Source organism: Molossus molossus, unplaced genomic scaffold (assembly GCF_014108415.1).
Source record: "Molossus molossus isolate mMolMol1 unplaced genomic scaffold, mMolMol1.p scaffold_m16_p_13, whole genome shotgun sequence".
NCBI lineage: Eukaryota > Metazoa > Chordata > Mammalia > Chiroptera > Molossidae > Molossus > Molossus molossus.
In genome coordinates, this window is record NW_023425348.1 from 63,535,585 (window position 1) to 63,560,521 (window position 24,937).

At 41.9% G+C, this 24,937-nt stretch overlaps 2 protein-coding genes across 4 annotated transcripts in view; both read left to right on the top strand.

Annotated features, from left to right (window-relative positions):
• Window positions 1–24,937, top strand: part of NELL1 (neural EGFL like 1) — a 765,989-nt gene that overhangs the window by 504,615 nt on the left and 236,437 nt on the right. The window lies entirely within an intron of this gene.
• LOC118627732 (isocitrate dehydrogenase [NAD] subunit gamma, mitochondrial-like) lies at window positions 7,505–8,602 on the top strand (the record flags this gene model as incomplete). Its single annotated transcript, XM_036258182.1, is given in 1 exon segment — window positions 7,505–8,602. A coding segment is annotated over 1 exon segment (1,098 nt), but the record flags the coding sequence as incomplete, so codon positions are not given.

A 24,937-nucleotide genomic window follows, 5' to 3' on the forward strand; every position in this document is an offset into this window, starting at 1 on the left:
AACAGCAATTTGAAACAGTGTAATTTGTAAAGTGTGGATTTGAGTTGTGTTTGTGTCTTTGATTTCCCCACGTACACATTTTGACTGAGGAGAGATGGGAAAAGCGCGTGTCTATGCGCATAGCCTAGAAGTGAGAATGAGGCCACAGTTCCAGTTTTCCAAATCAAAGACAGTGACATTGTGACTAAATCTACCTCTGATATGCTATACTTCTTAACCATAAAACAGGAGCTATTTTTTATCTTTCTTAGTTCTTGCTTACTTTTTAAAATTACCTATAGAGGTCTAAATTTGATCTTTAAAATACAGTTTTATATCATTTTTGTATTAGATTAGCCATATATATTTCTCCGCAAAAAAGACGTTTTTGAGATCATCAATTAGATGATTTTACTCATCATTTGATAGTAAAATGCTTTTTAAATATGACCTATAAAAACAGCTTGGGAACGCTGCTTTATTTGACCCACGACTTTTGTTCGTATGTGTGTGTTTGGTTTTCATTACAATCTGAGTATACTCCTAGGAGTGTGTCTCCTATGAAGGCCATTCATCACCTGTCACAACAGAAGAAAAGTTGAAAACCTCTGCTCGAGGCTGTTTTATATATTCCTGTGTGGTTAACTCTCCCCCATGTGTGAATGGCTTCGGGGTCTATATCATCACCCCTAATTCTTTCTCTGGAGCTGCAAAACCATATATTAACCCACCCCCCTGGACATCTTTATGTGGATGCTCTAACAGGCTCCCAAAACACATTGTGTCTGAAACTGAACTCATTTCTAACATGTTCCCCAACCCAAACTGTTCTTTCAGTGATGTACATTTTTATTGATTGTGTCATCATTCACCCAGTCTGTTAACAAAAGTAAGAGTAATGTTTAATGTCTCCCAGGCGAATAGTCTTATTTATCCCTTCAATGTCTCTGAGAGTATTTCTCATCCTCCTCACCGCCTTCACCTTAGCACAACAGCTTACCCTTTTTTTGCCGGGACTGTTTCACAGCCTGGTTGTTCTCAGATTTCGGCATGCACCAGAATTATTAAAACACAGACTGTTAGATCCCAACTCCAGACTCTCTGACTCAGTACGTCAGGGAGAGCTGCACGGAATTGCATTGCCAGCCAGTCCTGGGCGGCCTTGCTGCTGCCGCTCTGGGGATCGCTTTGAGGGAACCACCGTGATAGTCTCTTCATTGGCCCACCTGGCACTCGCCACACTGCTGTTGATCCTCTGAATTATCCTCCCAAAGGAACATTTTGGAAATGCACGTCAGATGCTGTCCCTCTCTTACTTAAACCTTCTTACTGTCTCCACATCACACTTGTAGTAGATGTGGCTGAACTTTCGCTGCTCGGATATGTGAAATCATGGCCCTCTTGTCATCCCTACCTGCACAACGCGTATGTTATTTTTGTTCCATTAAGGTTAGCAGCTTCCCCCATGGGCCAGGGCTGTTTGTAGGTCAGTCTGGCTATTAAAATCTCAGCTGTCATCCAGGTGGAAAGGGCTTTCTTTCTTTATGCATTCCTTTAAAAGGCTTCTCTCTTTTCCAGCGTTAGGAAGAGGACTGGAGTGTATGCTTATGTAAGGGTGGCCCACCAGTAGAAACAAAATCATGTTGCTGGGTCTGCCTCGTGTTTCTGCCAACATTCTCTCCTTGTGTTATCATTTGCTCTCACCTCTGGCATCGGTGGTGGGCAGCTGTTGTCCATCTGATTTGACATATGAAGTGGCGAACAGGTACCCAGCTGGCTCCTGCTACATAGCCACCTTATATCAGTTTTGGGGAAGAGAAAGCAGAACTACTTCCTGTTTTTGTCTCCAAGCACACCCCATGCTGGCCCTGGACCTCCTGAGGAGGTAAAGCAGACCCTTGGTATTCGAAGTGTGGTAAGGGGACCAGTGGAGTCTGTATCACTGGGGTGCTCCTTCTCAGCACGCCTCCCTCAGCAGAACTACTGAATCCGAATCTGCGTTTCAGTGAGTGCCTAGGTTGATGAACTTTGAGAAGCACTAGCCAAGGCCTCTGGCAACCCTGAGAAATATTCACCTTGGCTGTTGCCATGCTCTGTTTACTCACAGTAATGGGAATTTGTAGGATCTGTGATAAGCCAGTTTCTTCACCTGTATGATGGAGACTGTAATGCCTGCCTTGGTAGATTATGGTGATATGTAGAATATCCACCATGGCATCCTAGATGGGGCCAGTGTTCCATAATGGTAGATTTTATTAAGTCTGTATTTTTGTGGGTTTTTTTGGGGGGGTGGTTTAGCAGCCCTTTTGAAGTCTTCATAAATAAATCACCTAATTCCTCCAACAACTACTGATATGTGCAGGGGCATTGGTGCCTGAGAATTAAGTGAGAATGGGATTATGGCTGGTTTATAATTAAAGGTGTGCTTAATTTTCAATAGAATGGCGTAGCTGGGTGGTTTTGGGAAGCATAGAAGTTGCCTGCTTTCCAGTGTTGATTGGTTGATTTCTAGAAATACCAGATGTCAATGCTACTAGCTCTGAGCAAGGAGAGTACATTAAAAGACACTCGACAGCATACTGAAAAGGGACATGCACATACAAAACACACGGAAATATGACCACAACTCATTTAAATGGCTAAAAATAAAAATACAACAATATCAAGTGTTGATGAAAAGTGAAACCTGTACTTCTCTTGCATTGCTGGTGGGGATATAAAATGGTACAACCATTTTGGAAGAGTATTGGGCAGTTTTTGAAAAAGTTAACAACAATAAAAAGGAACAAACTCCATGAGTCAGAAACTCAGTATGGGCATAGTTGAACTCAATAACACCATCAATCAATTGAATATATTTGACATCTATAGGTTACTTTACCCAGCAACAGCAGAATACACATCCTTCCCCAGCTCACATGGAACATTCACCAATACAGAACACATTGTGGGCCATAAGCCACACGTTACTATATTCAAAAGAAGTGAAATAATACAATGTCTGTTCTTAGAACACAGGAGAATTAAACTAGAACTCAATAATAGAAAGATAGCTGGAAAATTCCAAAATAAATATGGATAATAAACAACACACTTCTTGAAGAAGAAATCTCAAGAGAAATTAAAAAATATTCTGAACAAAATCAAAATGAAAACACAACTTTACATAACAACATAGTTCATGGGAAGCAGTGAAAGCAGTGCTTTGAGGGAAATGCATAGTAATGAATGAATATAGCAGAAGGAAGAAGATCTTAACTCTAAGCTCTTACCAAAGTTAGCAGAAGAAAATAAATATTAAGAATTCAAGACTAAATTGATAAGAGAAAATCAATAAATAGAGAAAAAGAGTAAAACCAAACACTGGTCTTTGGTAAGCCTCTAGTTAGGCTAAGGGAGGGGAAAAAAAAAAAAAAGATAGGACACAAATTACTCATATCAGAAATGAGAGAGGGGACCTCACTATAGATCCTATAGACTTTTAAAGGACAATAAAGGAATACTGTGCACAATTTTACATTCACAAATTTGATAACCTAGGTGAAATGGACCAATTCCTTGATCTACACAATTTGCCAAAACTCACTGAAGACAGAACCCTCCACCAGAGTTCTGATTACGACTCATGTTATTGCGACACTCACTTTACTGTAGTGGTCTGGAACCAAACCCACAATATCTCTGAGGTACACCTGTATATATTTTAAAACAAATCAATATTTAATAGCCTTTCAAAACTGAAATTACCAGGCTAGGTGGATTCACTGGTGAATTCTCCCAGACATCTAAGAAAAAAATTGTACCAGTTCTTTACAACATATTTCCGAGGATAGAAGCAGAGGGACTGCTTTGTAACTCATTCTATGAGACCAACATTGCCCTCGTGGCAAAGCCATTATAAGAAAAGAAAACTACAGGCCAATATTTCTCACAAGCACAGATGCGAAAATCCTTAACAAAATATTAGGTTATACATCACAGTCAAGTGAGATTTATTCCAGATATGCAGGGCTGGCTCAACATGTGAAATAAATTTATACAAAATAATAATGAATGTAAACTGTAATTGAAAGAAAATCAATTCATGTAATCCATCACTTCCTCAGGCTGAAAAAGAAAAATTGCACGATTATATCAATAAAGACAGAAAGCTCTCAAACACAGATGGTAACTTAAGGCATCTCCTACTTGGCACCATGGCTGCCCTCAGACCCCTCGGGAAGCCCAAGGTTGTCAAAAGAGGATCAAGAAGTTCATTCAGGACCAGTCAGCCCCATATGTCAAAATTAAGCGTAGCTGCCAGAAACCCAGAGGCACTGACAGTAGGGTGAGCAGAAGATTCAAGGGCCAGATCTTGATGCCCAGCATTGGTAATGGGAGCAAGAAAACAAAGTACAGTCTGCCCAGTGGCTTTCAGAAGTTCCTGGTCCACAATGACAAGGAGCTTGAAGAGCTGCTGGTGTGCAACAGATCTCACTGTGCTGTGATTGCTCACAGATCTCCTCGACGAACCACAAAGTCAGAAGGACTACTTTGGAAAGAGCAGCTCAGCTGGCCATCAGTCACAAGTCCCAATGCCAGGCTGCACAGTGAAGAAAATGAAGAGATAGATTGTGTGCACATTGTATTTGTGTTAATAAAAGTCTGCAAAAAAATAAATAAAAGATAGTAACTTCATCAACTTGAATTAAAAAAATCTGCAAATAACCTACAGCTAACTCCATGCTTCATGATGAGAAACACAAAGCTCTCCCACTAAGATCAAGTGGAAGTCAAGAATGCCCTCTCTTACCACTTCCATTCATTGTTACGCTGGAATTTCAAATGAATGCAGTAAGACAAGAGAAGAAAATGAAAGGTATACAGATTGAGAAGGAAGACATAAAATGTCTTTGTTTACAGATGACAAGATGGTCTATGTAGACAATCTGAAAGAATCCATAAAAAACTCCTGGAACTTATAAGTGACTGTAGTAAGATTACAGGATGCAGGGTTAATATACAGAAGTCAGTTGCTTTTCTGTATACCAGCAGAGAATACATGGAATTTGAAATTAAAGACACAGCCTCATTTAGGTTAGCATCCCCCAAAATGAAATGCTTAGGTGTAAATCTAACAATAGGCTCGAGATCTATATAAGGAAAAATACAGAACTTCAATGAACTAAATCAAGGAAGAACTGAATAACTTGAGAGATCTTCTGTCTTTATGGATCGGGACTCTTAATATGATCAAGATAGCAGTTCTTCCCAACTTGATCTATAGGTTCAATGTTAAACTTAATCAAAATCCCAGGAAGTTGTTCTGTGGACATTGACAAACTGATTCCAGAGTTTATATCAAGAGGCAAAAGACCCAGAATAGACAACACCATATTGACAAGGAACAAAGCTGGAGGACTGACTGTACTTCAAGACTTACTGTGAAGCTACAGTAATCCAAACAGCATGGTACTGGCAGAAGAACAGATGTCTAAATCAATGTAAGGAAATATAAAGTCCAGAAATAGACCCACATGAATAGTCACCTGAGCCTGGCTTGTGTGGATCAGTGGATTGAGCATCGTCCCATGGACTGAGAGGTCCTGGTTCGATTCCTGGTCAGAGCACATGCCTGAGTTGTGGCTCGATCTCCAGTAGGGGGTGTGCAGGAGGCAGCCAGTTGATGTTTCTCTCTCACATAGATGTTTCTATCTCTCCCTTCCTTTCTCTCTAAAATATCAATAAAAATGTATTTTAAAAAATAGTCACCTGATCTTTGGCTAAGGTAATACAATGGAGCAAAGATAGACTTTTCAACACACAGTGCTAGAACAAGTGGACATCCATGGGCAAAACTAATAAAATGTGGTCTAGACACAGACCTGAAACTCCCCACAAAAATGAACTCAAATGGATTATAGACTTATATGCAAGATGCAAAACTCTAGAACTTCTAGGAGAAAACCTAGATGACTTTGGGTGTAGCAATGAATTTTTACTAAATACTAAAGGCAGTGTCTTTGAAAGAAATAGTTAATAAGCTAGACTTCATTAAAATGAAGAAGTTATCTGCAAAAAGACCATGTCAAGAGAATGAGAAGATTAGCCACAGACTGGGAGAAATTATTTGTAAAAGGCACATGTGATAAAAGACCGTTATCTGAAATATACAAAGAACACTCAAAACTCAACAGTAAGAAAACAAACAACCTGATTAAAAAATGAGCCATAACCTTAACAGATACCTCATCAAAGAAAATACCGATGGTAAATAAGCATATGAAAAGATGCTTCACATCATATGTCATCAGGGAAATGCAAATTAAAACGGCAATTAGATATCACTGCATGCCTATTAGAATGGCCAAAATCCGGAACACCTACAACACCAAATGCAAGGGAGGGCATGGAACAACAGGAACTCTCATTCATTGTCGGTGAGAGTGCAAAATGGTACAGCTGCTTTGGAAGACAGGTTAGTAGTTTCTGACAAAACCAATCATACTTTACCATAGGATCCAGTAGTTCTACTCATTATTTATCTAAATGAGTTGAAAAGTTCTGTCCACCCAAAAGCTGCACATGGTTGTTTATAGCAGCTTTATTCATAACTGTAGAACTTGAAGACAACCAAGATGTCCTTCACGAGGTGAGTGTAGAAACGGTGGTACATCCAGCCAATGGAATCTTATTCATGGCTAAAAGCTGTCAAGCCATGGAAAGACATGGAGGAAGCTTAACCTCATCTTACCAAGTCAGAGAAGCCAACAAGAAAAGGTGACAGTAGTATGTGATTTCAGGTACACGGAATTCTGGGAAATGAAAAACTGTGCAGACCCAAAAAGGATGGGTGGTTATGGGAGAGGGTGGGTGAAGAGGCAAAACAAAGAGGATTTTAAGGCTGTGAAAGCTCTCTGTGTGGTACTATAATGATGGATGCATGTCATTCGAATGTGCCCAAGCGCAGAATGTACAACGCCAAGAGAGAACCCCAACGAAAACTGTGGACTTTCGGTGATAATGGTGTGTAAATGTAGGCTAATCAGTTGTAACAAATGTGTCACTGTGGTGGGGAATTTTGACAATAAAGGAGGCTGCTTTGTCGAGACCGGGGCTGCATGGGAAATGTCTGTACCTACCATTTACTTCTGTTGTGAATCTAAAACTGTTTTAAAATATAAAGTTTATTATTATTTTTTAAAGTAGATTATACAGAGCTTAGCACATTGAATGTACTTAAAGAATTATTATCTAATTCCAAAGCATGTTTTCTACTATGTAACACATCACATCTCCTGACTAGTTCTCTGTCTCACTACAATAGAATATCTATACAAAATAGAATACGGCAAAGGAGAGACAATTGTGACCTAGACAAGAATTATGGATTTAGCATTCCGCAAATAAAAGTCAATTCAAAACCGGAGCAAGAGCACATATTCTCACATAAATTAGCTTCGTTGACACTTAGTGATCATGGAGCTGAATGTGCTCCAGCTGCTTTGTGAAGGCCATGTTCTGACCTGCTACTCTTGGCCACTCTTGGGAGATTTTAGTTGGCCAGGAGACCTCACTCAGAAGCTTCTCATTTAAATACAGTATTTCTCCATTGGCCAAGGATGGTGGGTGGTGCACTGTGACCATGATTCCGGGGGCTGGCATTGGGCCTGAACTTATGCTGCATGTCAAGTACACGTGTGCACCTATAGACTTTGAAGAGGTGCAGTTCGGTTCCACTTCTCGTGAAGAGGATGTTCGCAATGGCATCACGGCAGTCCATTGAAACTGCATGGTCTGGAAGGGGAACATTGAAACTGACCACAACCTGCCACCACCTCACGAATCCCGCAACGTTCCGCACCACCCTCCTCTCTCTGCTAACATGAGTCTGCCGGGAGTGGAGACAGCACCAGAACACAGACTTCTTGGTTGTTCAGAGAACACAGAGGGTGAATCCGGGAAACAGTCCGTGAGTGTGAAGGGAGTGATGGAGAGCCTAGCGGTCATTACCGAGGCCAAGTCTTCGTGCACTGCTGAATATGCCTTCCAGCTGGCTCAGGAGATGGGGCTCAAGAAAGTGAGGGCCGTGCACAAGGCCAACCTTATGAAACTGGGGGACGGTCTCTTCCTCCAGTGTTGTAGGGAGGTGGCGTCCTGCTATCCTCAGATCACCTTTGAAGCCATGATTGTGGGTAATACCACCATGCAGCTGGTATCCCGGCCCCAGCAGTTTGACGTCATGGTGATGCCCAATCTTTATGGCAACATCGTCAACAATGTCTGCACAGGGTTGGTTGGGGGCGCAGGCCTTGTGGCTGGTGCCAACTATGGCGCCTTAGATGCAGTCTTTGAAACAGCTGCATGGCAGTCAGGCAAGAACATAGCCAATGAGAATATGGCCAGCCCTCCCGGCATGCTGCTGGCAGGTTGCAGTTTGCTGGATTACCTCAAGCTCCACTCCTGGGCCACATCCATTCGGACTGCAGTCTTGGCATCTGTGAAGAACAAAGCTGTCCATACTCTAGACGTTGGAGACCAGGGTACCACATCGGATGCCATTAATAATAGCATCAACCACATCAGTACTGTCAACGAAATGGTCAGTGCTTGGGAGGTTGAGATCTCCCAGAGATCTTTGTGACCCACTCTTCACCTCACTCTACCCGCTCAGAAACCCCCGCCAGCTTGGCTAGTGTGGGCTCTAGAATAAACTAGCGGGTGCTTCAACTTGGAAGAGGCAGGGGGAGTGAATGAGTCTGTTTTTTTTTCCTACTAAATTAAAATGCTATAAACATTGCTTGTTCCAATTTGCCAAACCTGTTGTGTTGTATATTTATTGAGAAATTCTCTATTTTAATCCACCATTCATACTTTTCTATGATCTGACACACTAAATAAATCAGAGCTGTTTGGAAAGTCCGGGGCTTTCCCAGAACCTGGCACAGGATTTTCCCTTTATTTGTGTCATTAAAATTCAGGAAACCAGCCTACAGAGAAGTCTGGCTTCTCTCTAGAGGTTGTTAATGAGTTAATTGGTGCAATAAAATTTGTCTACAAAATATGTATTGCAACCTCGATAATAAATAAGGTACCATAAAGCGGAAGTAGTACAGAGTGCATCCACTCCCTCCTAGTGAGCCCATTTCCCCCCATGGTCTTGTTTATGTTACAAAGGTATTTTTGTTTGTGTAATATTTCACACATGGACATCCCTGGACACAGCAGCTTTCCTGAAGGTGAATTCTTAAATTCCTTCCCGTTGGGCTTAAGAGTCTACAGGTCAAATCCTCGTTAACCAGTACTAGACCCACGATTCTTCGCTGCACAAATAGACCCGTGTATACTGCTTCACAATCATTTATGGTTTACTTTCTTCTAGTCCTTCAGAAAAAGAGTATACATAAGAAAATGAAGAGCACTGGGCTAATTAAAAGGTTTACTTTCATTTTATTATACTATATTTTATTTATTTTAAAGCCATAGTTGAGAAACACACAAACAAAAATGATGATTTTATTAGCGCTTGGAAATTATTACTCTGCTAGTAAGTAAGAGCAATGATTATAAGTACTTTTTTGAGAAAAACTGAGTCCTTAATAATATTTTGGAAACCTCTGTGTCTCAGCTATGTGCTTTGGATCCTACCATGGTTCATGGACCACAAGTTGAAGACATTGGACTTAGACCTCAGTTCCTATGGTTTCCAAAAAACTCTGGCTTATCCTGTTACCTTGATCCCACCTATCCTCATTATGTATAAAGTCCTGGCTGGGGTTTGGAAAAGTAAAAACTAATATGAGAAGGTTCCATTTGAAGAGGAAGGGACTACTTTTGACCCTATCTAGAATCTTTGTTGAAGAAAAAAGCAAGCAGGCATCAGTCAATTATGAACTAGTCACAGTATTCTCTTTATTGGATACTAGATATGTCATTGGCCAGAGCTGCCACTGGTCCACATGGTGCCTTCCTCTGGGCAGAGGCAGACCTGCACCTGCACATGGTCAGATGAGTAGAACAAGGCTGGATTTTGGCTTGAAGTTCCCCCACCTCCAATGCTGCATGAACCCATACTACCTTAACCCACACCACCTACCCTGTACCCCCTTTTCTTATGACTGGGGAAATCCATTCATGACATAGCCAGCCCAACTGCAAACAGTAGCCCAGGTATTGGCTTCTGTCTGACATTGGGAATTACGCTAGTGGGGGTATTTGAGCTGAAGTTCTCTTCTCTGTTATCTCCAGAATCTTCCTACAGTTCTTGGACTAGACAGCTGTGATGAAAACTAGTATACTGATACCATTATAAATAACTTAGTTATGATTAACAGGAAAGGAGCAAAGGGAAAGCCAACTTTTACAGACATGCCATGTGTGCAGCTTTGCCAGGAAGCTGCAGTTTAACACTCCCCAGGAAGCTGCCAGTCCATGGACAGAGGAAGAATGGATGCATGCCCAATAAAGTCTGAGTGATACAGGGAAGGTACTTGCCTGTCAGTCACACCTGGGAACAGGTCATTGGCCAGAGTAGGCTTGGCCACTATAAGTGTGGGAAGATTTGAGATATATTTAATCTCCTAAACAAAGGAGTTCTCTCCCTTGCCTCTCCCTGGCTTGTGGGGCTCTTACCCTCCTGCATTCGCTTGCATGGTTCACAGCCACGCGGACCCCATACACAATGGACTAATGGACTACAACTGGCCTGATGGTGTACCGGGTCCAGCTCCACCATGAAAAGGAAACTGTGGACACTAGCTTTGCTGATAGCCCGCTGAATCCCCAGCTGCACCTTTTCTAGGTCTGGTTTAATAGAAATGGGACTTTGGAAACAAAGGGATGTAATTCTGTGCAAATAAAGCTTTGTACCTCATCGCATCCTCCCATGGGGGCCTCTAGAAATGCTTATTCTGGTGGTACCCCAAGAACCCCACTCCCAACAACAAAGGGGAAAGGCAATCCATTCATTTCTCTGACAGCAGTACCATAGTGGAATTTTCCATTTTTCAGTGTTAGATTTTCCCACTTGGCCATGAGCATCTCTAGGGCTAGTGTATTGTATTCTTTTTTGTTTGCTACAGCCCCTAACATAGTGTCTGGTACATACAAACTAATGTATGTTTATTGAATCAACCAAAAAAGTAATGATATGACTAATATTGCCCATATGTAAAGTGAGGTCATAATTTTACCTACCTCATAAGGTCCTTGAGAAAACTGAGTGAGAAAAGACACATGAAGCTGACCACACCATGCCTGTCATGGGGTTGAGTGCTTGGTGTATTTTAGAAATTGTTATCTTAATTATTATCCATTATACCACTCTAAAATCAAATTCTGAATTGTATGAATTAATACTGTCTTTGGAATTTACTGAATAAGTTGTTTTATTTATTATTATATTATGACTTTGTAAAGGACTTAACTAGGGGAGCACATCATATCTGCTGATTCATCAAGTCTCCTTGTCTCCTTTTTATTTCTCGAATCCAGCCACCTCTCTTCTTCCTCACTGACACCTCCTTTCTCATTAGTCTTTCTCGTCATTAGTAACTTCCTAATTTCTGTTACTTCTGACTTGAGTCCTGCCTATAATTTAACCTCCTATGTCTATTTTCTACAATGTACTCATTGTGATCTTCCTGAAAGAAAAATAGGATCATGTAACTTCCTTCCTTAAAACCTCAAATTCAGTGGCATTCCTTTGGCCTTCAGAGAGAGTCACCTGACTATAGCACAAAAGGCCTCCCATGCTCTGATTTCTGCTCTCTTCTCCAGGTTCACCATTTCTATTCCTTCTCCTACCCCAATAACAACGCAGTGGGGTACTCCAAAGAGAGGGCTGAGGTGACTGTTAAGAGCTATGTACTCTTTCTAGTTCAGGCCTTTGCCCATGGTCTTGGTTTCTCTCCCCTTCAGGAGATGAGCTCCTCATCCTAGAGGACTAAACTTAATCATCCTCACCTCTGAGAAGCCTTCCTTGACCAAGTCTCTTTCCATTCCCTGCTGACATTGACGGGAGTCACTTACCCAGTCCCCCAGAGCTCTCTGTGTGTCTTGTCTAGTGTTTACCTCTCTGGTTGTCATTACTTGTCTTCCCGTTAACCTGACCACACAATGCATTACTTGACCATCACTATATCATCAGAACCTAGGACAGGGACAAGCTCTTAATTTATGCTCACTCTGAACATTTAAGAAAGGAAGATAGGAAGGAAGATGAAAAGGAAGGAAGAATGGCCCGAGTTCACAGCTGGGAGTGAGGACTGGAAGAACTATTGCAGAATACTCCAGTCTGGCTTCCATCAGTGAACCCTTCTTTACAAGCTAGCTCCTCTTGAACAGCATGAAAGCCCTCAAGGCAGTGAAACAGGTGTTTGGCAGGCTGCCTTGGTTTCCTAAAAAGATTTCTGTACTACACTTATTTTAGGCCTTTCTAGTTTACTCTGCTTTGTTTAAAGTTCCGATGTTATAGAGAATAACAATTACAAATTGCCTAATTTTCCTCTAAATGAACTCTTTCTCATTGTGGCTCTGTTATAGTTCATGGTCTTGTAAATCAGTCACTCAGGTAACTTAGCTGATATTTGTCTCAGCACATCTACGTAGGAGCTCTGTGACATTTGGATTCATTGCTTAGACTCTCTGGTCTTTAGTTTGTTCATCTGTAAAGTAAAGGTAAATACCTTCATAGGATTGTTGTAAAAATTAAATAAGATTTCTTTAGTTGTCTCTGGCTGCATAAGAAACCACTTCAAAACTTAGTGGTTTAAAACAAGTGATTATTCTTAAAAAGGAAGCTCTATTGGTTAGAGTGTCACCCCAATATGCCAAGGTTGCAGGTTGATCCCCAGTCAGGGCACATACAAGAGTCAACCAATGAATGCATAAATAAGTGGAACAACAGATATCTCTCTCTCTCTCTCTCTCTCTCTTTCCCTCCCTCCCTCCCTCTCTCTCTCTTTCTCTCTTTCTCTCTTACAAAGTCAATTTAAAACAGTGATTATTTGCCATGAGTCTACAGGGTGACCAGATGGTACTATGTCTCATCAGTATACTTCCTGAAAGACTATTAAAAAGGGTATCTAACTAATCTCAAAGTCTCACATCAATACAGATCAACACAAAGTTGGACAACTAGATGGTATCATTCTTTAAATATCTCACCATCATCTTCATAGACTTGCTTTTATAGAAGAGACTTTTTAACATTCTTCAGCTTTCCCAAGGTCTGGTAGGCAAAATCTTGTTAGGGAACATTTCTCAGTTTTGGGGAGAACAATGAATCTGTTTCAAAGGCCAGTAGGGGAGACTCCTCTCAACACTGAGAACCAGGAAAACGTGTTCCCACCATGAATTGATGTCCTCTTCCTGTAGCATAATATGAGGTGCACAGTCCATGGATAATTTCCTATGTTGCCTAGGCTACTAGGAAACACAGATAAAAGCCTTGAACATTTTTTTCCTTTCTGAAATTTTCTCTTTTCATTTTATCTTATTACTTGATTTTAATTTATTTTACTTTATTCTATGTTCCTATATTTTGTTTTATTCCACACTTAAACCACAAATTAAACACAAAAAGGAAACCTGGATCCTTCGCTTTCACATTCCTTTTCTTCATTCCCACCCATTTTCAACATTCACTTCAGTGACATCTCCTTACAGCAGTGTGTAGACTGTTCAACGCCCTCAAAGTTCCCTCAGTTTGGGAACCTCCAAAATGTTTGCCCACACTGTCTTGCCACTCTTAGAGGTTCTGATTTTCCTAGATACGCCTTATGTTCTAGCCAGTGTAGATACTTTCATTTACCTAACTGTGACCTGTTCTTAACTCTCATGTGATGAAATTTCTCTCCTTAAGGACATTGCCAATGTTCTCTCTGCCTGTTACAAGTCTGCTCATTGTTCAAGGCCTAGTTCAAACAGTTCCTCCTTTATGAAGAGGTCTCTGAGTGTCCCCTTCTAGATATACTCCCTTTCTTCTCTCTGAAACCACAGATACCTGTTATTGGACTTTTGAGCTCCTTCACGTCACATTTTGTCTTGTATGAATTGTTTATCTACTTAACTTGAGCCTTAATAAATTCTATGTTTTTTGAACATAGGGAACATATTTGAGCCAAGGTTCTGGATCTTGTAGCACTTAGCATGTAGTAGGTACCAATTTAACACATACAGTGGTTACTAATCAACCACAGACCAAATTGAATCAAAGGTTACAATGGTTTTAGGTGTTATATTTTTTGTTAATTAGGTGCCATGCATTATTCTGCATGCTTTGTACTTATTAATGTATATCTTATCTCAGCCCCATTAGGTGATTATTATTGTAACCTTTTCTTTAAAGATGCATAAACTGAGGTTAAGAAATTTGCCTGTGGTCACACAACGGGTAGGAAGTGAGGCCTGACTTCCAGTTTAGCAGTGGCTCGAGTTTAAACCGTCGTGAGGATGTGTGCCTGCTCACTGCTCGTACTTTGATTTGAAAGTGGACTAGGTTTCAGCCACAGATCAGTGTTTTCTCATGAAAATAGTTCCATAGATTCACAGAACTAGAGACATTTTTTAGAACACTCACTGACTTTATATGTGAGCCCAGAAAGGCAAAATACTTAACTTAACGTCACAGCTGGTACATTGCAGAGCCCGGGTGAGGGTCCGCGCTTCTGATCCCAGGCAAAATTCTCTTTGCAGTGTACCGTGGCCATCTCCCTGTGTAACCTATTGGAGAAGGAACTGTTAACCTTTTTTGAGTGTTTGCTGTGTGTCAGCTACTGTCCTAATGGTTTACATACATTAACTTGTTTAACCCTCACGTGAACCGATAATATTGACAAGGAAGCTGAAGCACAGAAAAGGTCACCACCTTGCTCAAGGTCAGTCAGAGATGGAGCCAGGGTGCAAACCAAGCCAGTGGCACCGGGGTCCCAACGACTGCTACTGTAGCTGCTTCTCAAATGTTGGGGTGACCTGTATAGTCCAGGAGGACAAAGGCAGCGTATCCAGATACTTGTTGGGCACCTGAACCAAAGCATCAAAGATCGAAGAGAGAGGACGTTTCAAAAAATGGTCAACTAGTCAAATCGCTTCTTTGTAGTAATGGCCGACAAAAAGAGACAACACTTAGAAGAGAAATGATGTGTTGTTCATGCAAGAGAATAACTAAAATAACGATATGAAGTGGAAACAAAGCAATGCTGACTTTCTAAAATAGGAGGAGAATTTTGAAGAAATTGATCCAGTTCTGGATCATTACCGTGGTTGCTAAACAGTGACAGGATTACTAAGGACTCGGCTGGGAATATGCAAAGTGTCTGCTGGAAGCTGATTGCAGAGCTAGACAGTTTTTAGAGGGAGGCTCTTGGTCCTTGGAGTTTCCTTGACAACTTACACAACACAGGAACTCAATATGGTGATATGTTCACACCGAAATCAATTTGCTTATACTGATATGGGGAGCTCCATGTATTGCATTTATGATTGTGCCAAGAAACACAAGTAATAGAGAAAGGAGACATATTTCAAATGGGAAAAAAAAAAAGGCTGAACTTCACAAAAGCAATTAAAAAAATTGGAATGTCTTGCCATCAATTTTGCAAATACTTAGAAACTAACACATCCTGAGTCAAAACAGTGTCTCTCGAGGAAGACTCTAGTCTGGCTCTAATCAGCATCTGATTTGCTGCAGTTAACGCCGAACTTAGTTCATGCAAAATAGATGTAAATGAATGGCTGTGACTACAAAGAGAGAGAAAATATTTATGTCCAACTACAAGGTGATTTTTCCCCCTTTTCTATCCCTCAGAAAAAAAGAAATTGCCTTAAATTCAAATCCTTATGAATGTTCTCATATTATCAGGTGTTCTCTTAGTGTCCTTTTTTTTTTTTAACAAGAAGAAGGAGGAGAAAAAATAACATTAGCAATGCCCATTTTGGGATATTTAATAATTGATTCTAGAGAGAGAGAAAGGGAGAGGGAGAGAGAGATAGAAACATCAATTGGCCACCTCCTGGATGCCCCCCACTGGGGATCAGGCCCACAACCTGGGCATGTGTCCTGACCGGGAATCAAACCGGCGACCTCTTGGTGCATGGGTCGACGCTCAACCGCTGAGCCACCCTGGTCAGGTCATTTTGGGATTTTAATAGAAATAATCTGGGGAATGAATTTTAAAAAGAGGCATATATATCCTTCAGTGAAGAAATTAGTCATTATTTCTGGGAGAGTGTTCTCACAATTGCAGGTATTGAATGCCATTATATACATGCCTTTTAAAAATCGCTTAATAAGACAGTTTGGTTTTTTTGGTCACATTGTAGAGATCACAAACATTTTCCTCTTAGACAAATGGGGAAACAAGTAGTCCTAATATTATGCAGTTGGATATTTGCAACTTTGCTGAATGTTTTCAATGAAAATCAAACAGAGATTCAAAAAGTGCTTTATCTCAATAACATAGACAGGTGGGATGTGTTTGGAAAACTTCAGAGAAGTTGAAAAATGGCTCTGTGTTGGGGAAGACGTTAACATCAAAATTCATGGGAAGAGATGAAATGAAATTATTCCATGATATTATGATAAAGGAAATATAACATTTCAAAATTAATGTATTATTTAATATAGCCCATTAAATAAAGTATTTAATAACCTATGCATAATAAGTGAACCCCTAAGTCAAACATTATACATAGTTACCTACTTAATATGTTCCTCAAAGTCATTCAGTTTTGCCCAGCATAATTTTCTCCCTTCTTTTTTTCTGTTTTTCGACCTTATTAATAAACAGGGAATCATTCTCCTTATTTTGCAGTTGCTTTTTATTTTGGCATTTACCTTATATCCTAAAGGGAACATTCAGTGGAAAAAGGAAAGGGGTTTTGGAGATATTGTGCAGTAGTATATAATAGCAAAGGAAGAAGTTGAGACATTTGGATATGCAAGTAGTATTGTGGAAAGAAATACAAATGAAATTATATTTAACTATGTCAGGCTATGGCTAGAGCACACCAAAGTTACTTCAAGTAGTTTTGGTCTTTCAAATTGATAAAAGATGTTATTTCTGCGAATAGGTATGGAATAAAAAATCAACTTCACTTCAAGCTATCAAAAAAGATGTAGGAAGGCCTGATTTATAAATAACTTGTTTTCTCCAGGGTTAGAAAAGTCTCCGGGATCGATCCTTTTCAAAGTATTCACGCGGTGATGGAATTAGGTTATTTTGATCTCAATTTTATTTTTGCCAGCGGCAAGATACTTGTTTACACAGTCACTTCATCTACTTGTTAGTTCACTTACATGTTCCACGATGTTGCTTGTGTGGCACTGAGTGTGTGCTTCGAGCCAGGGCTGGCGCTGTGCAAGCCACCAAGGTGACAGCTTTGGGGAACGATGTCCTTCGGTGCGGGGTCTCACTGTGTCCTTGGTGGAAGTGGAGTGTCCACCGGTGGTGATGGGGGATCCCTTTCCCCACTGGGTGCTGAGGGTCAGGTTCTTGACAATATCTTGAGAAAAATCATTTTCTAAATCTCGCACGAGAGAATGAGTGACCTTTATTTACGTGAAGTTATATCCCTCAGTTTGCAAAGTCCCAGTTCCCTTAAGCCAGTCCTGGAAGAGAGGCAGCTGGGAATTCAGCAGAGCTAAAAGCAAAGCCAGTGTCCAGAGGTTCCATGGTGGAGTTGAGTCTGGCGTAGCGTTAGGGTAATCATAGTCCGTCAGTCCACTGCGTGGGGGTCCACCTGGCTGTGGGCCGAGTGGGCGAGTGCAGGAGCATGAGAGCCCCGCAGGCCAGGAGTCAGGGCGAGCACAGAACTCCCTTTGTTGAGGAGTTTAGGTGCCTCAGATTCTGTGCCTTTGCAGCGGCTACGCCTTTTCTGGCCAGTGACTTGCTCCCAGGTATGATTGACAGGCAAGCACCTTCCCGCATTACCCAGACCTTACTGGGCATCCATCTGTTGTCCAGTCCCTGCCCCCAGCGGTCTGCGGGGAACAGACCTGGAGAATGTTCATCTGCAGCTTCCTGGCAAAGCTGTGCAGTGACCTGCCTGTACTACCTGGCCCTCCCCTTGCTCCCTTCCCATTAACCCATAATCACGTTATCACAGTGGTATCTAGTGGGTTGAGGGGATCAGTAATCATTGGGCAATTGTCATGAGTGTGATAAGTACTGTGACAGAGGTATAAGCAGGTGCTCTGAGACACACGGGAGGGGAAACCTGAAAACTCCCCAAAGGGAGTTGTGCCTCTGGAGTGAGTGGGCGAATGAGTGAAAGAAGGGGGAAGGGAACGGGGGAGAAGGGGGGAGAGCAAGGGGGGCATCCAGGGCCAGGATAAAGACACTGACCCTGGCAGAGCTGCCACTACAGGTCACCAGCTGCTCATCACTTGGTGTCCAAAGCTTTTACTTTCCCCTCATTTATTATCTTGCATGTAATTATTGTTGAGCTCATTTTACCTACAAAAACTTGCCCTAAGTATGTTCATCTATATGTGAGACGTTCAGTATTTAAGGTGAACAGCTGATTTTGCTATGAAGGGATTTTTATTGGGAGGGGGTGAGGAATTCTCTACATTGATTCACCTGATTTGATACCTCTTCGTAGTTAACTTTAATTCTTGTGATTAGAAGATTTATTGTATTTCCTAAGCTACTGCTCAGCCCAGCTCCTGCCTCTTCAAAGCCTTTCTATTCTTTCTCATGTTTCTCTCTGCGAGCAAGCAGGTTTCATCATCGGGTTCCTTCCAGCACACTTCTTGTTTTCGTCATGTCTTCTCAAATGCCTTCTTGATAATGAAATAGATTTCTAAAAAGAGATTATTTTCTCTTCCATTTTTGCTGCGCGAACTCCCTGCTCTGATACCATTTTGATCTCTTACTCGTCTGGAAAGGGCCTTGGCGTTCATTTAAACCTTATTTTTTACCCTCTTCAACTTCCCTTCATTCTGCTCCCACGTCTCCCCGAGCAGCTGTCCCCAGTCCAGCCGGTCTCGGCCTGGGTTCGGTCATTGTCCCAGGGCCATGCAGACTTCCCCATGGCCAAACCATTCGCCACGCTCTGCCTTCCGCTAAATAAACAAACCTCAGTGACAACTTTTCTAATGAGAATGACCCTGCGACTCTTCTTCCTGATACATTCCTCTTCTTTCTACCAAGAAGCAACCTTCCTACAAAATGATTGCCAAGCTCTCGCTCTTCTCCTCGGAGGCTACTTGGTACCTCTTTAGATCTCTCCAGACAGGGCAGCTGCAGGGATGAGCATTACTTGACCGTGGTTATTGTTTTTACCCGGACTGACAGATGCTTTTCACAGCGTCTGGATGAATTTCTCCGGGAAAGAGCTTCAAGCGCACAGGAGGAGGAAAGTGCTTCTCTCCCAGGATCCCCACTGAGCTGATAACAGTCTATGGGAAGCCATCTATTTAAACAGAAATCAACACGCCTGGGATGCCAGGAGCCTATTTTCAGCTTTATTAAGCTATTTTCAGCTGTATTAAGAAATCTGTGTTTAATTTTCCCAGGCGTCTCCAGCCCTGTTCCTCTGTGTGGGTCGGTTGGGAGACCCCTGGACGCACACTGCGTCTGGAAAGGAGTGGGCAGCCCAGAAGGCTTCGTGGGCCTGGGCCCCGACTTGTACTTCACCGCCTGTTCATGGAGAAGCGCGTTCCCGGTTATGTTACCCGTCTCGGTCTGGGGACATTTTTTTGCTGTTGGATAATTTTTTTCTTTTAAAATATCCCTTGGACCCATATAGATGGGTCGCCTAGAAGTCAGACACTGCTGGAGACCAGGGTTGGCTGCCTGTGTGTGGGCGGGGGTAAGGGTCAGACGGTAAATGTCTTACGCATCTCGGGCCGTGAGCTCCGTTCCAGCTGTCCGGTTCTCCGTTTTCCAGTCGCGGGAGCCACAGGCAATACATGTAGCTGTGTTCTAATAAGGCTTCATTTGAGGACACGGTCATTTAAACGCCACATAATCTTCACATGTCATGTACCTCTGTTTCTCTCTCGATTCTTTCCAACTGTTAAAAAATGGAAAAACCGTTCTTTGCCCGCATGCCACACAAAAATAAGCCCGTGGGCCATAATTTATGATCCACTGCCCTTAGAAAGGGTTCGAGTAATGAACAAGACAGAAACCGTGATCTCAGGCGAACTTTCATTTTCCAGGAGGGAAAACAGTGAGCAGGAAAACATACAAATAATGAATGTCATGTCAAGTGCTAAGGGCTAGGAAGAAAGAAGAAAACAACAAAACAAAATGAGGCACAGGTATTGTGACTGAGGGCAGTTGGTGGTAGAAGGAGGAGAGGTATGGGTTGCTAGAGGTGATCAGGGAAGGCTTCTTCGAGGTGGTGTCTGAGTTGATCTTCAGATGATGCCAGTGATACGTGAGAATGTCTAATCCAAGTAGAAGGATCCGCGAGGGCAAAGCCTGAGTCGGGATGAGCTTGGGGGTTGGAAGAGGCAAGAGGCTTGTTCTGGGTGGAGGGGCCATTGCAGAGGGACAGAGCCGGCCATGCGGTGAGAAAGGAAGGCAGTGCTAGGCCAGGGAGGGCTCTGGGTCAGAGGAAGGGCTTTGGATTCATTCACGTTTCAGTGCTAGACCGTGGGCAGCTGTAAAGCTGGAAAAGTGCTGGGAAATGGGTTAGGCCTTCGGACGGGTCACTTTGGCTGCCATGCAGATGAGGGACTGTGGTGGACAGGAAGAGTGGAGGCCTGGAGGGCAGTCAGGGAGCGAGTCTAAAATAGAGGCTTTTCCATGGACTCCTTCAACAATTTTTTTTTTTTTTTTTTTTTAACATGCACATTTGGTAGGGGCTCAGGAGAAGGGTTGAAGAGTGATATAATATTCAGCTTGGGTTGGACTACCAGATGGGATTTTCATCAATAACACTCCCAAGAAATGAAGTCCATATTACAGAACCTTAGTAACGCTCACAGCGATAGCTATTGTGGGGTGCTTGTTAGGTGTGATGTTGCTTCATTCAATCCTCACAGCAATTTTGTAATTGTCTGTATCCGCTTTATAGATGAAGAAACTAATATGCTAATAGGTTCTTCAATGGGCCAGAAGTCTCATGGTAGGTGAAGAGGGAGTCTAGGACCCATGCCTCTCTGGCTCTTAAGCATGGGATCTTTTCTCATACATTTCAGTTGTTTATTATTGCACATCCAAGTGCTATGGATTAAAACAGCAGTGGTTTATTATTTCTCATGATTAGGAGGTTGGCTGGGCTCAGCGCGTGATTCTTCTGCTCCATGTGTTGTCGACTGGGATGGTAGCATGAGGCTATAAACAGATGGGGGTCCATCAGGGCCTGGGATACCCATGGTAACCTCAGTCCCATGGCTGGCAGCTGGTGGCAGTTGGCTGGGGTGTCTGTTCTCCTGCATGTGACATCTCAGCCTCTCTTAGGCTAGCCAGGCTCTCTTACTATATGAGCTCCCAGAGGGAGCACTGCAGGAAGACAAGCCCCAGTGTGCAAGGGCTTATCAAGCTCTGCTTGTATTACTCCCAATGACGTCATTCCTCAGAGCAAGTCACGTAGCCAAGTCCAACATTAAAAGGTAAAGAGACTCCACGGAGGAGGTGGGTTCATTAGGATCCACCAGTGTCTATGACATTGCTTCTGCCTTTCTACAGAAAGATACAGGGACTGTTTTCTCCCTTGTGGTATAGCAAGACTCTTCTCAGCAACTAAGAGTAAGCTAAGGTACCAGATATGTATTAATTCATGTGTTGACTAGACATTTTCGAGTTCCTGCTATGAGTGAAGTACTGTGAAGAATTGGGTAAGATATGAGTCCTTCCCCCAGGAAGCTCAGAGCCTAGGAGAAAATCTTGTGCTACCAGATGAGCACCTAATAAATACAGATTGGTGGCTAGACAATATACCTTAAGGTATATTACAAATTGCTCTTATTAGAGGGATGGATACACTTCAGGAAAGGGTTCTTATAAATTATATACCTTTCTCCTGGTTGCTGTGATTTTCTGCATCATGGAAGAAATGGAAACATTTATTCTTCCAGAAAATTAGAGGGCTTCGTGAAAAATCAATTTTTCTCAAAGATGAGCTAATATCTAGGTTAACTCGGTGTTTGAAGAAGTAGAATTTCATCTGCTACTATGACCTCCAGCGTTGTTTGATCTCTGACTGGTTTTCGTCACTAAGCAGTATTGACTTTTTTTTCCATGGAAACCTTCCAGAGGTCAGCTTCCTATTAAAAAAAACAACACAAAAAAGTCACTGGCATGAAAAGTTCCAATCTACGCATCCTGTGTATGACAGATCTCTGAGGAATATAAAATTTTACTTATAAATAGATGCTCATTTAATTTGAAAGTCTAAGTTAGGACCTGCTGTTCATTGTTATAATATAGGTGTTTGGTAATCTAATGAGATTTAAAAACAAAACAAAGAAGCTACAATATCATTTAACATGCTTACAATATGTGCGACAGCATCTGAATGACTCTGTATATCATTTCCTTTTGCCTTTGTACGTGTCTGTGATGTAGGTACTGTGAGTATCTTTATTTTCTGGATAAGAAAGTTTTAGGTAAAAGAGTTAAGTAACTTGCCCAAGACACAGAGCCAGAGCCTGAGCCCGGTCCTTTAGATTTCTAAGCCCAATTCCTTGACCTCTATGTAACACAGAACTAGCAAGAGGAAGAATATTGGAATAGCCTTCAGGAGACTGAGTTCTAGTCCTAAGCGCTGAACAAAGGAGTTCTGGACAAATCACCTTCTCTTGCTTGGGGGATAAAGAAAGTTAACTCTCTCCTCTGAAGCACAGACCTATGCAGCCCATGTTTCTGTGCTAGTTTAGAGCCTGCCTTTTCCTCAGCTTATGTGGTATCTTCTGCATCCCTAATTTCCCTTACCCTGCTCTACGTTTTCTTTCTTTCTTTTTTTTACTTAGTATTTATCACCTAAAATTGTATATCATCTATTTAGTTATTTGTTATTTTGTTTCGCCCTCCCTCGGACAAGGGCAGGGAGAGCATAGATCATTGTCTGCTTTGCTTGTGGACAGATGTCCAGCACATCGGAGGCCCCCAGTAAATACATGGTGTACTTTCTTTTGGGGGAGATGGGGGTGGAAGAGAGGAAGAGGCATTTCAGGATAAAGAATGGTGTGAGACAATGAGACATTGGACGTCTTGGATTTTTGAGGAGTTGAGTTTATGTGGGGGCCACGAGGGACGGCGATGAGTCTGCAGGTGGGATGCCCGGGGGAAGGTCTTCCGTGTACACAGGGGTCCAGGGCATTCCTTAGGTGATAGAAAGTCTGTTTCATCACTATCACTTGTTAGGACACTAAAATTCTAGGGGTGCAAATGGCTGGTTCTAAGAGACAACCCTTGAGGCTTCATTGTATTTGGAAGTGACATTTTAACTTTCTGCTCAGTTGCGTGGTCAGTGTTTCCTGGGGAATGACAAGAGCAAGCAAGGGAATGAGAAGAGGTGCTGTACTCTGGGCTCAGTGAGATAAATGTGCAGATACAGATGTGTTATTTCTTATTTATGGTAATTGAATTTTAAATTTAATTTAGCAGTAAAAACCTGCTATTTAAAGGATTGTTGCACTGTAAAAGACATGAGAAGCACATAGATTCTAGGGGTACTTAGAACATCATTTGATTCCTGATGGGTGACAAGCATAAATGCATCCAAATTAATCAGGATTGCCATTCTAGCAAGTAAAACGCAGCAACGTGTTTATCAAAAAGATGCTTCCGAAAGCTATGAAAAGGCTTTGATAAACAGCAGGGTAAAAGACTCATGCTGCAGAGCCAGGTGCTGAACAGAGGCTACCAAACTGTCTACACTGCACGATCTAGACAATATAGAGTTTATGTACGCGTTACATTTATTATAAACGTTTCATGAGCATCCTTTTAAGGAAATGATGCACATTATTCTATTTTGAGCATTTGCAACCATCTGCTTCGCCTTTTACACACCTGTGGACATTTCAGTTTCCAAATTTTCATAATCACAACCAATATTGCAATGTCTAGCTGCATGCACTTTCCTTCCCTATTAAGGATTATTTTCCAAAGAGGCCACACTCACAGTGGAATTACTAGGTCAAAGGATCGGAATTATTTTTGTATCAATTCTGTCTGCTAATTTGGAGAGTGCGAGCTGGCACTAGTTAATGTTTCTTTTTTCTTTTTTTTTTTAAGTTTATTACTAAGGAGGTTGGGATTATATTTTTTGCCCAGTTGTTTCCTCTTCTCTGAAATGCCCGCCCATGCACTTGGGGTTTTCATCATTTGGATATCACATTCAGAATTCCGTCTACACAAGGCCAAGGCTCCCAGACAAGCCACGTTGTCAATATACTGAAACGATTAATCAATTCATTGGAACAGTTGGTCAATCTTCTGACATGATGGGTCATTTTATCTATACGAGCGGATCAATTTAGTGAAACATCTGGTAGCATAAAGGTGCATCCAATCAATCACGTTAGAAAGGAAAGCTGAAAACCAGAGGCAAAGCCGCACAGACCAGTGTGCGCCTTGCTCATGAATCCACGCGCACCTCCTTTCTGATTCTTTTCAAAGTGTGATGATCAGGATGATGAAAAAGTCCAGGAAACATCTGCTTCTGCACGCACACCAGGAGCCTCTGCACTAATTGCAGTATGTCGATGTTTTTATCTGCTTCCTAGTCAGTCGTTCTGAGACTAATCTTCCCTTGAAACTAACCGCCTCAACCCTCTCCTTTCAGTGACCCTGCGCCAGATGAAATTCTCATCGACTTCATTTCATAAATGAGGAAGCTCGTTCCCTCATTTATCATGGCTTGTACTCTGCAGTTGGATTCATGCCAGATGCAGAGATAAGGAGACAGGGGACGATTGGAAGTTATGAGTGCAAGGTTACCGCACTGGAGGTGAAAGAGGATTTCTTTGTCGTTCTACCTGACTCGGTAGAAGCTTTTTAAATTAATAGCGATA